The sequence below is a fragment of the Pantherophis guttatus genome, chromosome 1 (genome assembly GCF_059756535.1).
Source record: "Pantherophis guttatus breed Tessera chromosome 1, ASM5975653v1, whole genome shotgun sequence".
NCBI lineage: Eukaryota > Metazoa > Chordata > Lepidosauria > Squamata > Colubridae > Pantherophis > Pantherophis guttatus.
This window is the reverse complement of record NC_142063.1, coordinates 5,390,995-5,406,805: the sequence shown is the minus strand read 5'-3', so window position 1 is coordinate 5,406,805 and position 15,811 is coordinate 5,390,995. Positions and strand designations below refer to the sequence as shown.

At 40.1% G+C, this 15,811-nt stretch overlaps 1 protein-coding gene across 1 annotated transcript; it reads right to left on the bottom strand.

Moving 5' to 3' along the window:
- Positions 1–1,239: 1,239 nt before the first annotated feature.
- Positions 1,240–6,784, bottom strand: LOC148116279 (vomeronasal type-2 receptor 26-like). The gene is made up of 3 exons (XM_087882658.1): positions 6,584–6,784; positions 5,114–5,243; positions 1,240–2,168 (listed from the first exon to the last, which is right to left on the bottom strand). Exons 1-3 carry the CDS (start codon positions 6,782–6,784, stop codon positions 1,264–1,266), a joined length of 1,236 nt encoding a protein of 411 aa, XP_087738784.1. The 3' UTR covers positions 1,240–1,263.
- Positions 6,785–15,811: the final 9,027 nt, after the last annotated feature.

The following is a 15,811-nucleotide window of genomic DNA, read 5'->3' as shown; positions in this document are numbered from 1 at the left end:
GCCAGAAGAGCAGCAGCAGCAGAAGAGGCAGCCCAGTCATTCTTCTCACCTTCCCTCCTCGATCCTAAGTCAAGGTTTTTGGAGAAGCCAACTTGCAGGTAGCACTTGAAATCTCACCAAAGCTTTAGCACAATAGACACCACCCATTCTCCCTGGATGGCCTCAGGGAAAATTTATATCAACCATGTTTCCTTTTATCTGTGTTCAGGCTGAGGCCAAAGAAAAAACTATGGCCAGCTGAGTCTCATCAAGCCCAGAGGTTTGCTATTTGCAAGACAACAGTAGGTGACAGACATGTCCTGTCTCCACTGGGAGAACTAGGGGCGTATTTTTTTTATAACAGGTTTTAACTTGAAAGATTTGTGAGGGTAGAAATCTACAGGGGATACATTAACAATTACTGTTCTGACATATTGTCCTGGCACTAGAAGGGGAAAAACATGTTTATATCTCTTGTTGCTGATTCACAGAGCAATTTGACTTGAGAGTCAAGGTGAAGTTGGGTGTTTCAGTTACATGAAAATGAGCACGTGTGTCATAATTTGATATGACTTAGAGTTAGAATAACTCTAACATTGTCACTTTGAATGTACACTAATCGCCAAACATTAAAATGATTTTTTTTTTGCATACAGCTCTCAAAGAGTCACCACCTCCAATATACACTACAAAAACATGATGAAATAAATTAATGAATACAAAATTATGCACATACCCACATATGTTATATGACACAGAGAAATAACTCAGTCTAAATAACACAGAGAAAAAACACAGTTTGGATGTATACATGTACATGGCAAGAAAAATGAATCTTGCGAGTTTACCAGAATCTGGTAGTGCTGCTTTAAATACTTTGAAACCTCTTCCCAGAGGGAAGCAAAAGAAACAGACCTTGGAGTGGTTGTGTGGGGTCTCTAACAATGCTTTGAGCTCTAAGTATGTAGTGCTTATAAGCAGTATCCTGAATAATAGGAAGAGAGCTTCCTATAATCTTCTCAATTGTCCTGACCACACTCTGTAAGAACTTTCTATCTGAGGCATGCTGCCACTAAACCAAAAATTTGGTAAAATGCTCTCAATCATACCTCTGTAAAAATTGGCCAGGACAGAAAAAACTAAATTAAGAAACTGTAGAGGTGGAAATTATTATCCACTTATTTAATCTCAATGTTGAGTTCTATGTCCATTACCAAGTCTTCTCTGGGGACAACTGTCAGAATGCACCCAAGCCAAAATAAAAATTCCCAAATCCCATACAAATCAGAGATTTCTGTGCTTCATTATACTTTCTTTACAATTAAGATGGGGTCTCAATAAGATAATGTAGCATTTGGGAGAAAAGATACAAGCCAAGAGACCAGCCCCAGAGGCCAAAATGGAGAAGATCTCCACAGCCACCATGGACTTTCCCTTAGTGCTCAGATAGGTGGGGAGGAAGGTGATCCAAACACTGCAAAAGACCAGCATGCTAAAAGTGATGAATTTGGCTTCATTAAAGCTGTCAGGCAATTTCCTAGCCAGAAAAGCCACTGTGAAACTGACTAGGGCCAGGAAAGCCAGATAGGCAAGGACAGCATAAAACATTAAACCTGAGCCTTCATTACATTCCAAGATGGCCTCTCCTACCAAAGAGTGGAAGTCCAAGTTAGGAAATGGAGGAGAGGTTGCCAGCCAGGTGGCACAAAATCCTGCTTGGATCAGGGGACAGCCTAAGACAATGGAGTTGGTCAGTGGTTTTCCTAAGAGTTTCCTTGTTTTGTTCCCAGGTTTAGTGGCCATGAAGGCCAGAACCACCGTGACCGTTTTTGCCAAGACAGAGGAAACTGCAAGGGAAAAGAGGATGGCAAATGAAGTTTGTTGGAAGAGACAGGTGAGCTTTCTGGGTCGACCAATGAAGAGGAAGGAGCAGAGGAAGCAGAGCATTAGGGAGACCAGGAGGATGTAGGTGAGATTTCGGTTGTTGGCCTTGACAATCGGTGTTTCGTGATGTTTAAGGAAAATCACCAGCACTGCCAATGTGATCATAGAGAAGAAAAGAGCAAGACATAATAAGGTGTATCCCAGGGTCTCTTGATAGGCAAGGAAGTGGATCCTCTTGGCAATGCAGTGGTCCTTGTGCTCATTGGGGTATCGGTCTTCTGGGCAGAGGTCACAGTGGGCAGCATCTGAAATCAAGAGTCTTTGTTTAAGGATTTCAGGGGCATTTGCCATATGTGTTATCCCTCCCATCAGGGTGACATGACCACAGACTTAGTGATGGAATGAACTATGTGTTCATTACATAGTGGATCAAAAAGAGCAATAATTCTTCATGATGACACTGAGGGTAGATTAGAGACAAGAATCTATTCAGCCTCAGCTGTTTGACCAGTTTACTCTGGAATAAAGGCAGAGGTGGGATTCAAATAATTTAACAACCAATTCTCTGTCTAATGGGCTGGTGGGTGAGCGTGACCATGGTGGGCATGGCCAGGGAGTGTGACAGGTAACACTCAGCTTCCTACACACACACCCCAGGAGCAAAAATGGGGTGTGTAGGTACTCCTGGAAGGTGCTGGGCGGGGAGGGGCCAGCAAACAATTTAACTACCAATTTGCCTAAATCTGCCCAAACCGGCTGAATCCCACCACTGAATAAAGGGTCTCTCCAATCACTGGGCACATGAATGCCTATTGTACATTTCAGAATGAGAGAAACTATGAGATGTGGGGTTTTTTCAAATTAACATTGAAACCCACAGAATTCTGATAGATCTGTAAGGCAGGAATATTGCTATTTTGTTTATGCGTACCTTGTTCATTCTTCTGGGCTGAAAGAGTCACAAAACGAGAAAAGAAAAGGACGTGCAACTGTATATTGAGTATTGTAAGGGAGAAAGGTCTCTTTTCTCGTTCAAAAGTGATTTACCAGGAAATTGATTGTAGGAGGGAGAAAGGAAAAAAAGATGCAGAGACAATACAGCATTGAGAGCTTTCTGGATCAGCATCTCTGTTTGTATTTCAAATCTTCCCATTCAGATTGTTTTTCCCTCCAGGGGAAGGTTAGTAGATAAGTATACATCAATCTAATATTTTTCCTATAGATCTATCAATTTCCTGGGAGATTAGTATTGCTGAAAAAAGAACCACCTAAATAATAGAAAATAAAGCTTGAATCTCACACTCCCATCCAGTGGTGAAATCCAAAATTTTTTACTACCGGTTCTGTGGGTGTGGCTTGGTGGGCATGGTGTGGCTTGGTGGGCGTGGCTTGGTGGGCACAGCAGGGGAAGGATACTGCAAAATCTCCATTCCCACCCTTCTCTGGGGCCAGCCAGAGGTGGTATTTGCCAGTTCTCCGAACTGCTCAAAATTTCTGCTACCGGTTCTCCAGATCCTGTCAGAACCTGCTGGATTTCACCCCTGCTCCCATCCTTTATGAAAAGATTGCTAGCTATTCTTCCAATGGGATGCGAAAGTACGGGAAGACAGACTAGTAACAGGGTTCGGCTCACCCTGCCAAGACCGAGTACCGGCATCTCGGTTCGAACAAGATATTCCATCTTTGGTTATAGAGGGTGAGGTGTTGACCCCTGTAGACAGGGCATGCATCCTGGGCATCCTCCTGGATTCACAGTTAAATTTGGAAGATCATGTAACGACCATGACCAGGGGGGCATTTGCCCAGGTTTGCCTGGTGCATCAGTTGCGCCCATACTTGGACCAAGATGCCCTATGCACGGTCACTCATGCACTCATCACCTCTCGTATTGATTACTGCAATGCTCTCTACATGGGGCTGCCCCTGAAGACCACTCGGAGGCTTCAGCTGGTGCAGAATGCGGCCGTGCGGGTAGTGATGGGAGTGTCCTGACACTCCCATGTTACACCTCTCCTGCGCGACTTGCATTGGCTGCCGGTGGTCTTCCGGGTGCGCTTCAAGGTTTTGGTTACCACCTTTAGAGTGCTCCATGGCTTAGGACCTGGATATTTACGGGACCACCTGCTGCCACCAGTGGCCTCTCACCGGCCAGTATGCTCTCAAAGAGAGGGGCTCCTCTGGGTGCTGTCGGCCAAACAGTGTCAACTGGCAGCCCCCAGGGGGAGAGCCTTCTCTGTAGGGGCACCTGCTATCTGGAATGAACTCCCCCCAGAGATACGGAGGATCCCGGATCTACGCACTTTCTGCCGCGCCCTCAAGACCTTTCTATTTCAACAGGCTGGCCTTCCCTAACTTTCCCTTTTTAAATTGTAAATTTTAAATTTGTCTTAACCATTTGGGGTGTCTTTAATTTGTCCCGGGCGAAATTATTTAATGTGGTTTTATACTGTCTTTTAAATTTTGTAATCTATGTGTTTTATTTTTTGGCTGTTCACCGCCTTGAGTCCATCAGGAGTAGGGCGGTATATAAATTTAATAAAAATAATAATAAAAAAAATAAAGCGCTATATGGCTTAGGCCCGGGATATTTGGCGGACCATCTGCAGCCAGCAACAGCTTCCTATCACCCGGTGCGCTCCCACAGGGAGGGCCTACTCAGGGTGCCATCAGCCAGACAGTGTCGGCTGGGGACCCCCAGGGAGAGAGCTTTCTCTGTGGGCGCACCCACCCTTTGGAATCAACTCCCTCTGGAGCTCCGGGTGGACCCCGACCTTTGCTCTTTCCGCCGTGGGCTGAAAACTTGGCTATTTCACCTGGCTGTCTTGGACTGATGGGGGTTTTAATCCGGTTTTTATTGAATTTCTTAATTTTAACTTGGACTTCTGTTTTAATGGTTTGTCTGTTCGGTTTTAATTGTTGTGAGCCGCCCTGAGTCCTGTGGAAATAGGGCGGCATACAAGTCCCAACAAATCAATCAATCAATCAATCAATCAATCAATCAATCAATCAATCAATCAATAAATAAATAGTAGGGTTCCCATATGTTCTTTTCTGAAATTACCCTGCATTAAATTGGTTAGGAGCAGGAAGTTGGCCTGTGGGCTGAGTTTAGTTCCATAAACTAAGATGAGAACTATGAATACTTCGAAGCACGTCAATCCTAACAAAAATTAATTAATATGAAAACATATTAATATCTGTTGAATGGTGTCCTTGAGCATGGAAGACCTCAATTTGAAGTGTGCTCTACCTGTTTGATCAGAAATGGTCCCTTCTGGACAAGGGTCACATTGGTAGCAGCAAACCTGCTCACCCTCTGGAACTCTTCTCCTCTCTCCTGCCTGGCACCTCTTCATGCCACACCTGGCAAAGGGCACCTTCTAAAAGACAAAAGAGAAATGCTTGAGATGGTCTAAGCAATGAACATGCTTCATATTGATTTCCACATTTCTTTTTCCATGTTCAAAATAAATGGTTCACCATTGTCTACAAGAAACCAGGAACATCTCCTGAGGGATTAAGGCCAGTAGCATTCCTGACCGAACAATGGATACTGGAGATTGGAACTGGGAGCTCAGTCTTGAGAGAAAGGGGGGGAAAGCATTGAGCTTTCTTTAAAAAAAGATTCATGAAGATCCAACTGAACAGGAATGGTCCATGAAAATTTTGTTTTTGTGTCCTCCAATTACATCCTGCGTTTCAAGAAGAAGTCGCTTCCAATCCCAAACCTTTGTAGACCAGCCACATATCAATTGTGTTACACGCAAAGGTTTTTTCACCAAATATCCGCATGATTTGTAATTCAATAGTTCTGTTACCAGTTAGAAAGATATTCTGCATCCCCAGGAAAGAATGAATCTTTCCCTAAATTTGCAACATTTCCCTCCATCTCACCTTTGTGGCCCAAACAATTGCATCAGAGTTAATGATGAAATCTTGGCCTGGGAGAGCCTCAGCATCTACTTGCCCAACTTTCACAGGGACAAAAGATTGATTGGGGAGGAGAACCCAGTTGAGAAGATCGTATCGAGCAGATCCGAGTCCATTTTCTGAGAAGGAGACTTCATCTCCAGCACTGTTGTTGAAGTGGATGTTCCTCAAATAGGGAAGGATCTGAAAGAAAAGAAACATTCAGAAATTAAAGTAATCAACCAGAAAGTCACAAATGAGACATCATGGTTTCTAACATTCTGTGTCAGGTCCCATTGAGCTCTATGGGGACCTTGGCATTCTGGTGGGAGGGGGAAGGTTTGGAGCTAGGCTTATATGGGGTTTTCCTTTGGTCCTTTCTCTGCTTTGATGGACCTTTGGGGAAGTTGGGAAGGGGGAAGAATGTGCCTCTGGCCATCTGTTTTTTCTCACCACTGGAGGAGCGAGATCATGGCACCTGGGAATTGCCTGTTATCACCTTCTCAGCCAAAAATTATCACAACAACTTTGCACCTTTGGATTGGCTCAAAGATGAACTGGACATTGGGAGGGGCATCAAATTCATTTAATGACCACAGCTCAACAACTGTGGCAAAAAATCTCTTAAAATGGGTCAAAGCTCACTTAACAACATGCCTTGCTTAGCAAATTTTGGACTCAATGGTACTTATTCCATATCGTTACACTGTTTATGGTAGCATAAAGATATTGAATCAGTAAATTCATGGAATACATACAGGAAAGTTTCTTTCTAGGGCTATGGACTAAATAAAAAAGTTACATAGATTACCTGCCATGAATGGACATTTGAGATTTTCTTTCCAAGCCTCATCATGGATGGTTGGGCACTGGATCCAAACAGCACATGTAATGTGTGTGCCAGAGCAAAAATGGCATTGTAGACATTGTAACTTTCACCTGTCATGCTTGCTTCAAAAATGTGAGTGGGCACATTTTGTACATTCTCCTTTCCTGTACATTTCTTCACCATCTCTGGAATGAATCTTCCTGGTCTCTGTATCTTGCAGTCAAAGACCTTTTCCCACCACTGTGGGAGGAAGATGTCCCCTTTTGGGTTGAAAGGGTCTAAAGATATGAGAAAATGGCTGAATTCTGAGATATCCCCTGTGTGGTCCCTTAACTGCAAAGCCCCATGGAAGGGCTTTATAAGTGGCAATGCATCTTTAACTGCCCCCACATTATGTTTCCATTGGGAAGTTAGGATCCAAACTTTCTGAAGCAGTGACTTTGTTGACGTTATATGAAAATGCAAAGCTGACTGTATCTTCGCATTAGTATGAGGGTCTCCAAAGAGAATAATCACTTCAGCTTTACAACAGTTTTTTAAAAAAAGAATAAATGTTTTCCATGTATCGAGGAAATCATCCGATTTCAATATTTCAGTGAAGGCCACACAGATCTCCTTCTCCTTGAGCATCGGCATCAGAGATGAGAGGAAACGTTCTCCACTGTCAGCTTTGTTGGCCACCAGCCCAACCCAGTTCCACTGGAAATACAGGAGCAGCTGGACTAAACCCACATACTGAGGAGATTCCTTGGAATTAATCCTGAAGAAGGAAGGATAAACTCTTCTCTCTCCCTCAGAGAACTCAAAGCCAACACCGAGCTAGAGAAAGTGAGATTCTTCTTTTAAAGACAAAGAAGAGGGAAAGGAGAGCAATCGGATGGGGGTAGAACTCCCCAAAAGCCCCTGAAATAGCTTTGGGGCTAGGAGGGTGAGAGCTCCCCAGGAAATTTGGTGAAACTCCGAGATCCAGGGCACTTCTGCTTTAAGCAGAAAAAAACATCGCGACCGTCTCTGCAATCTTTATTGAGATCTAAGTTGTTTATCCATGCAGACGGAGTGAAGACAGGAGAGCAGATAATCACAAGTAACAAGCCCTTAATTCCATGCTTAAATTGCTACTTTGAAGTTGATTGAAGCAAGGAAGAAGATGGCGCTTAATAGGGCGTGAAAGTGAAACTTAACTCTCGTTAAAGCAGTTAACATCCAGCATTGTTTAAGGTGGTTGGAGAAAAAGAAAAGAGAAATGGCTGGCTTTGTTGAAAACCTTGAAGATTCACTATTACAAACATCATTAAAGACACAAATACTGATTGGGGATCTTTTTAAAGAAATATTAGAATCATTTACCTCTGTGATAGGGGAGAGAATTGAAAGACTTTTTAAAAAGGATTTTATTCAAGTTCGAAACAAAGAGACAAAAGACATTGTATCGCAATTGCAGTTGCTAAATAACAGTGAATTGTGGAACGGAGAGGTGAAAGAAATTCAGTTTAATATGCCTCCGGGAAATGGAATGGATGTTTTTCAAATTAAGAAGGAAAGGTTGAGGGGCTTGAAGGAGCGTAATCAGGAAATACTGACTGAGATTTCCCCAAAGGCTTTGTTACAGTCAAGTGGAAAATTGTCAGGTGGTGTTGGGATTCCTAATATAAGAAAGAAGATTCAAAGTGGAACTTTACAATTTTTTTACAAAAATGGATCCTTAATCGCAGTTAAGGAGATGTGTTCACTGAGAGGAATTACTTTGCGAAGAGAACAAGATGAAGGTGGAGGAATAAGACTGAAAAAGAAAGTTCGCAAAAAAGTTAGGAAAAAATGGAGATGGAAAAATTACAATCTTTTTGTTGGGGAAGGATAGTAATAGTGAAAATGAATGATTATACCTGCATTTAGGGATATGATTTGTTTTGAAAAGTTATACTATAGTGAAAATGAATGATTTACTTATATTAAGGGATATGATTTGTCTAGAAAAGTTACATTAAATAATGTTATGTTTGTATTGTTATGAATTACTGACCAAACTTTTATCATTGTCTTGAAGTATATTAATACTAAAGTTATATGTCAAGGAATGTTTTGTTGAAGAATCTATATATGCTTATGGGTTAAAAATGGTGCAAGGGTTGAGGGAAGGTTTTTATAATATTTTTTTTAATGATTCAAATAGTGAAGATGTTATTTGATTATACGTAATGGATTTGTAGAGAACAAGATGAATCAGTTTGTTAAAAATAAGGTTTTTTACAATATATTTTATTCGAGATTGATTAAAATATTTTGCTAATGTGTTAATATATGCAAAGGTTGGAGATGTGATGGTTAATTGTATCTGGGTTCTGATTGTGTAATGCTGGAAGAAAGAAGACTTGCTTGTTATTGAAGAACGGCTAAGAAAGAAGTTGGATCGATTACTTTTAAATAATAATTGGTTTAAATAGTTATATTTAGATATGAAAGGGGAGTTAAAGTTTTTTTTTTCTTTCTATATGTTTGTTAGATGCTATATCCTGTATTTGCTCTGGGATTTCCGGGGGGGGTGGGGAAGGTTGGGGGAGGAGGGGGGAGGAGGGAAGGGAAAACATGTGTAAAGAATCTGGAGAGGTTCTTGGAGTTTACATAACTGTTTTTTTTTTAAAGAGGTTGTTAATTTGTAAATGTGATTGTACAATCCATATATGGAAAGATGGCAAAAGGTTTATGTTTTTCTTGTAAAAATGTTTTTTGTCTTGTAAAACTCTTTAATAAAAAAAAAAGACAAACTAAGTTTTATGGTAAGTTTTAAGGGTCACCATTTTATGATTGATGGCTCCATTAGTCAGCCTAATTCACTGTGACTGATAAGGTTAAGTTTCTTCCTTTTTAGGAAGAATGAAAAGTTACATTTTTTGCCTGGTTGGGGCAGATCAGAAGACAAAGATACAAACCCTTCACCTGGTACAGGGAATACATTGCACTGAAAGGGGGGCTAAAGTATTAGTTAATTAGGAAGTAACTTCTACGTAAAAAATCCTCTTGGCACAGTCAGTATTTAGGAAACATCTCATTATCTACTTCTATCATAGAATAACAGAGTTTGAAGAGACCTTGAAGGACTTCTAGTCCAACCCTCTGCTTAGGCAGAAAACCCTATATCATTTCAGAGAAATGGTTATCCAATCTCTTCTTAAAAACTTCCAGTGTTGGAGCATTTACAAATTCTGGAGGCAAGTTGTTCCACTGATTAATTGTTCTAACTGTCAGGAAATTTCTCCTTAGTTCTAAGTTGCTTCTCTCCTTGATTAGTTTCCACCCATTGCTTCTTGTCCTGCCCTCAGGTACTCTGGAGATTAGCTTGGCTCCCTCTTCTTTGGGGCAGCCCCTGAGATATCAGAAGATTGCTATCATGTCACCCCTAGTCCTTCTTTTCATCAAACTAGACATATCCAGTTCCTGCAACTGTTCTTCATATGCCCATTGACAAAGGTGGGGTGGGAGGCAGGAAGCTGCTTTGTGTTTAAAACATGTTTCTACATTTCTCATCCAGGGAAATATAATATTCTGCCTTTTTTATTATTTTCTAAAATATTTCATTCTTCTAGGAGAGTGGTGGGTGCTGACTTCCTACAGAACTGTGTTGGCTTTTTGGCAGTTGCAGCACACTGCTGGCTCATATTTAAATGATTGTCATGTTATATAAAAAATTATCTTGACACATGAACATAAAAATAAATCCAACTGTCATGTGGATTCTCTAAGTCACATATTTGTGATGTGCCCCAGTAAGCATCTTTGGTTTCTCTGTGTGTTTCTCTTGTTTGTCTGTGTCCGTATCCAACATTGGATGCCCCTTACCTGTGGGACCTTGAAGATGCTGAAGATGGGGGCCATCTGCCTTGAAGATTTGGGGATGAAGCCTCCAATGACAGAGAGCAGAGTGTCCTGCTTGTCACATTTATAACCTGGAATCATCCGGCCTCGTGTGGAAAGCAGGGAGAGGCCGATTATTGAAATACTTCTCTCAATCTTGTGATTGTCAGAAATGTGGAACCCCAGTGTGATATTGGGGAGAAGAACCAGATCCTTGTTGACCTCTCCGACTGCAAATACCATGGCCAGGAACTGCTGGTAGCTCTTGGCTATGAGTCTATTGTGAGAAAAATCATGGGGGAAATTTTCAGAAAAGGTCATGCTGTTGTATTTGCCTTGCCTTTTTTTTTTTGGTGTTGGTTGGAGTCAAAAGTCCCAAGTTTCATTGGTTTGAGCCCGTAGACATTTCTTGATGAAACTTGTATGACTTTGTGAGAAAGGAGAAAAATGTCTCTTTTCACATCACAGAACATTTTATACCTTCTAAAGAACTTTCCCTCTTCACTTTGCTGCAGTGGTTGTAATCCTTCCCCATTCTTTTACTGGCACCCCAATTAATTTGGTTCTCTCTTGGAGCAGTTTCTTCAGTGGGAGTCCCAGCATCTACAGTAGTGGCCAAAATTGCGGAAACCTTTTGGGAAAAGTGTATTTTCTAAAACTAGCCAATAAGTCCACTTTTTTTGGAGTAGTACCGTAAAATTATATATTGTATCAATGGGAAGTTAATTTAATCAGGAATGTAATGCAATAACTTTTATGAAGGATTTGTTATTAGAATAGCAGTTAATGGATAAAGAAGAAAAGGGAAACTTGTAGAAAAAACGAGATGTACAAAAATTATCACCATGTCAGTTAATCCTTAGTTAGGTAACCTTTAGCATGGATTAAGGCAGGGGTGGGTTCTACTTACCTTTACCATCAGTTCACAACAGGATTGCACGCATGCACAAATCACTGATGATGACATCTGGGGCAGTTGCCAGGGCCTCCTGCCGGTTTTACTACCTGTTCTTGTGAACTGGTTTGAACCAGGAGAAACCCACCACTGAATTAAGGTCTTACAACATCCTCCCATGGAGTAAACCAAGTCTTTTAGTTCTGCAGATGTTATAATGTGAAACCAAGATTGAATAGTTGCTTCTAATAACTTCGTTTAATTGTTGGGTCACTTTTGACTAACAGATTTCTTTAGTCAGCTCCATAGATTTTCCTTTGAGTTAAGGTTTAGGCTATTCCCAGGACATTCCAGCAATGGAATATTGTTACCTTGAAACTCCCCCCCCCCAAAAAAAAGTGGTGTCATTAGCCATCAAACCTAAAAAATACACTTTTCTCAAAAGGTTTCCACAGTTTTGGCCACTATTATATTTGTTAAAGATTGTCAGTCCTGCTGATTCAAAAACTGAGCAGTTTTTATGCAACTCCTGGACACTGGAAAAGAGTTGAGCTTCTCTTTAAGCTTCTCACCATGACCTTCTCTCCGAATTAATATTAGAACTCAACTTCTTCACTAGGCCAGCACAATTTCTAAGCTCTTGTCCTGCCTCACTTTTGTTGTTTACTGATGAAATCTTCTCTATAGAGAATTTTACCTATTTTAAGAATTAGGCTCTTTACGGAGGAAAGAATAAAGATTTGAACTAGATGCCAGAACAGGCATTTTTCAAAAGAGTCCCTGAATTTAAAACAAAGAAATAATTATCTACATCATATCCCTCCAGGTGAGACTTACACACTTTCCAGCCGTGTAAAAAACAAGAATCGGTCTTTTTGGAAGTCTGGAATGACGGAATGACCAATTATTCCCAGGTGCACAGTTCCACCAATAATGAGGTCACCAGGCCTATAGTAGCTTTCCTGTGACTGGAAATAATTCCTCAACACACATACACTTTGCATCTTCTTAGCAGAAGTTGGAGGCAGGAGCCAGAAGAGCAGCAGCAGCAGCAGCAGGAGAGGCAGCCCAGTCATTCTTCTCACCTTCCCTCCTCGATCATCAGTCAAGGATTTTGGAGAAGCCAACTTGCAGGTAGCACTTGAAATCTCACCAAGGTTTTAGCAAAACAGGCACCACACATTCTACCTGGATGGCCTCAGGGAAAATTTATATCAACCATGTTTCCTCTTATCAGGGTTCAGGCTGTGGCCAAAGAAAAAGCAATGGGGAGCTGAGTCTCAGCAAACCCAGAAGTTTGCTATTTGCAAGACAACAGTAGGTGACAGACATGTCCTGTCTCCACTGGGAGAACTAGGGGCATATTTTTTTATAACAGGTTTTAACTTGAAAGATTTGTGAGGGTAGAAATCTACAGGGGATACATTAACAATTACTGTTCTGACATATTGTCTTGGCGCTAGAAGGGGAAAAAACATGTTTATATCTCTTGTTGCTGATTCATATAGCAAATCGACTTGAGAGTCAAGGTGAAGTTGGATGTTTGAATTACATGAAACTGAGCACTTGTGCCATAATTTGTTCAGATATGACTTAGAATAACGTTATTGTCACTGAATGTAGATTAATCAGCATACATTAAAATGAAATTTCATTGCATACAGCTCTCAACGGGTTACTATCCCAATATACACTACATGATGAAATCAATAAATACATACATACATATACATATACATATACATACACACACACACACACACACACACACACATATATGTGTTTTCTCAGGTTTTCACGGGTGTTTGTATGTAGGTCTTTGGTTATTCGGGTCTTCTCCCACGTAAAATTTAAAAACATCAGTTGTGAAGCTGAACTATAAAATACCTATATGGGCAAATCCCAGACATGCAATAGAAAATATAAGTACAGAGCAAAAAATAGAGGTGGTTACTTATAAAGAGCTTCTTCTTTTGGAAAGGGGCAAGTTGCAATTGAAATCTCTAGATGAATTAAAAGAAGAAGGGATAATTTATACTTGGTTCCAGTATGGTCAGCTGCAAGCTAGATGGAGGGAGGATCAAAAAATTGGGGTTATGCAAAATGAGGCGAAACAGATTAGAGATCAAAGTCAGATGCATATTAAAAGGTTGTATAATGCATTACTGGAAATAGACTCAGAAACTGAATTGGTTAATGATTGTATGATAAAATGGGCACAAAACTTTCAGGAACCAGTGACGATGGAAACGTGGGAAAAGATTTGGGTCAGAAATGTTAAATTTATGCAAGCACAAAATTTGAGAGAGAATTTTTATAAAATGTTTTATAGATGGCACTTAGATCCTAAGAAATTATCATGTATGTACTCGAATTTGCAAGCTAAATGTTGGAGATGTGAATGTAATGACGCAACCTATTATCATATATGGTGGACTTGTAAGAAAATCAAGGCATTTTGGATAAAAATTTGGTGAGTGATGCAGAACATTTTGAAAAGAAGGTTGAAATTTACTCCTCAATTGTTTCTATTGGGTATAATTACGGACTGTACAGTTTCAGAGACTAAATTGATTTTGAACTTAATATCAGCAGCTAGGCTGCTAGTAGCTCAATATTGGAAGAAGGACTCTTTGCCTACTATTGAAGAGTGGATATTGAAAGTAACGAACCTAGCAGAAATGGCGAAAATCTCGGCGTACTTGAAGGACCACACACAAGAAAGATACATATCGGAATGGAAAAGATGGATTGATTATATTCAAAATAAGTATCAGACAAGAAAATATCAAATAGCTTATGAATGAATGTTAGTATTAGAAGTATTTGGTTATCTGTAGTGGAGTTCAGGTTTCGGTGGGGGATGCAGTACTTTGAGGATAAGTAGATTAATCTAGTTTATGTTTGATTAAATGAAATACCTTGTATTTTGCTCTGGGAAGTCGGGGGGAGGGTGGGATGAAGGGGGGGAAAGGGTGGGGGAATGGGGGGGAAAACTTTTTTGTATTTCCATTTTGTAAAACTTTTCAATAAAAAAAAAATTGAGAAATCCACTTCTTCTTGTGCACCTCTTTCCCTGAGGTGCCAGGACCCTCCTCTTCCTCCTCCCCTGAACTCAAAAGGAAGGAAGGAAGGAAGGAAGGAAGGAAGGAAGGAAGGAAGGAAGGAAGGAAGGAAGGAAGGAAGGAAGGGTTCATGGGTACAAATAAAGCAGCCTAAAGCTGTTAGAATGAGATATTTTTCTCTAATAGTAAGACTCACAAGGACTAGTAGTCGGAGGAGCAATAGTAGGAGGTGTAGTAGCAGTGGGGAAAAGTGGACTAGTGGTGAGTAATGAATAGTAGTTTGTGTATGTGTTGTCTAAGGGCCTGTGTTGTTGGATTGTCTCTCTTATGTTTTGGAGCCCACTGACTCAGATATTTAAAAGAACCCATGAAAATAGCCACAAGAAGTGTGTATACCAATTATATAGAATATTTCCTGCAAATCATTTAGACAACATACCATCATCTCTATATACAGTTACACAAATATGTATCTTCCCAAATAACCAGTTTCTAAGCTCTGTGAGATATAAGGCCCAAATATTTTAATCCTCACAATTCATAAACAAGTCTGATTCACAAAATCAAAGGTTTATTGGAGATAAAATGAAGAAAAATAAAAAGTGGTTGGAAGCGCGGCCTCTTAGATCCATCCCGAATGGATTGAGTTCAAAGAGTGCAAAAAGCAGTTTTCAAGCTATACATTTTATACTCCTACACAATGCACACCACTCCTAAGAATCCCTCCCAATGCCCCTTTATTCTCCTAAGTCATTCTTCAAGTTGTTTTACACTTTAAAGGGTCATCTTGACATTTCCTGCCTAACAACAACTATCTTATCATGTTTACTTTTAACATCACCTTGGGCAAATGTTCTCTTTTACTGATAACAGTTTTGCCCAAGACGTAGGTTTCTGTCTCCAAGGGAGCTTTTAGCAAGTCATACACTTTGTCTCAACTAATTAGGATTTGTGATCAGTTTCCAAAAGTAAGAACATCATAGCTTTTTAATACATTTAATACTTTTATAAAAGTATCCTAACCATTAGGAAATACCCATTAATATCTATTTGACATGATATATATTAATAAAGTATCTATTAAGTTAACAGTTAAAATGACTCATTAAATTCTAAAATTAAAAAAAAAACTGATAGTCTATTGAATGAAAATGTTAGTAGGGCACTTAGCAAAACCTCAGACCTCTATGGGAAGAAACATGTTTAAAAACATCGATAGTGGATCCAACCCATTTTTTAAAACTGATTTGATAAAAATAAATGAAGAAACTGTACAGGTGGAAACTCTTAGCCACTTATTTAATCTCAATGTTGATTTCCATGTTCATTACCAAGTCTTCTCTGAGGACAACTGTCAAAATGCACCCAAGCCAAAATAAAAATTCCCAAATCCCATATAAA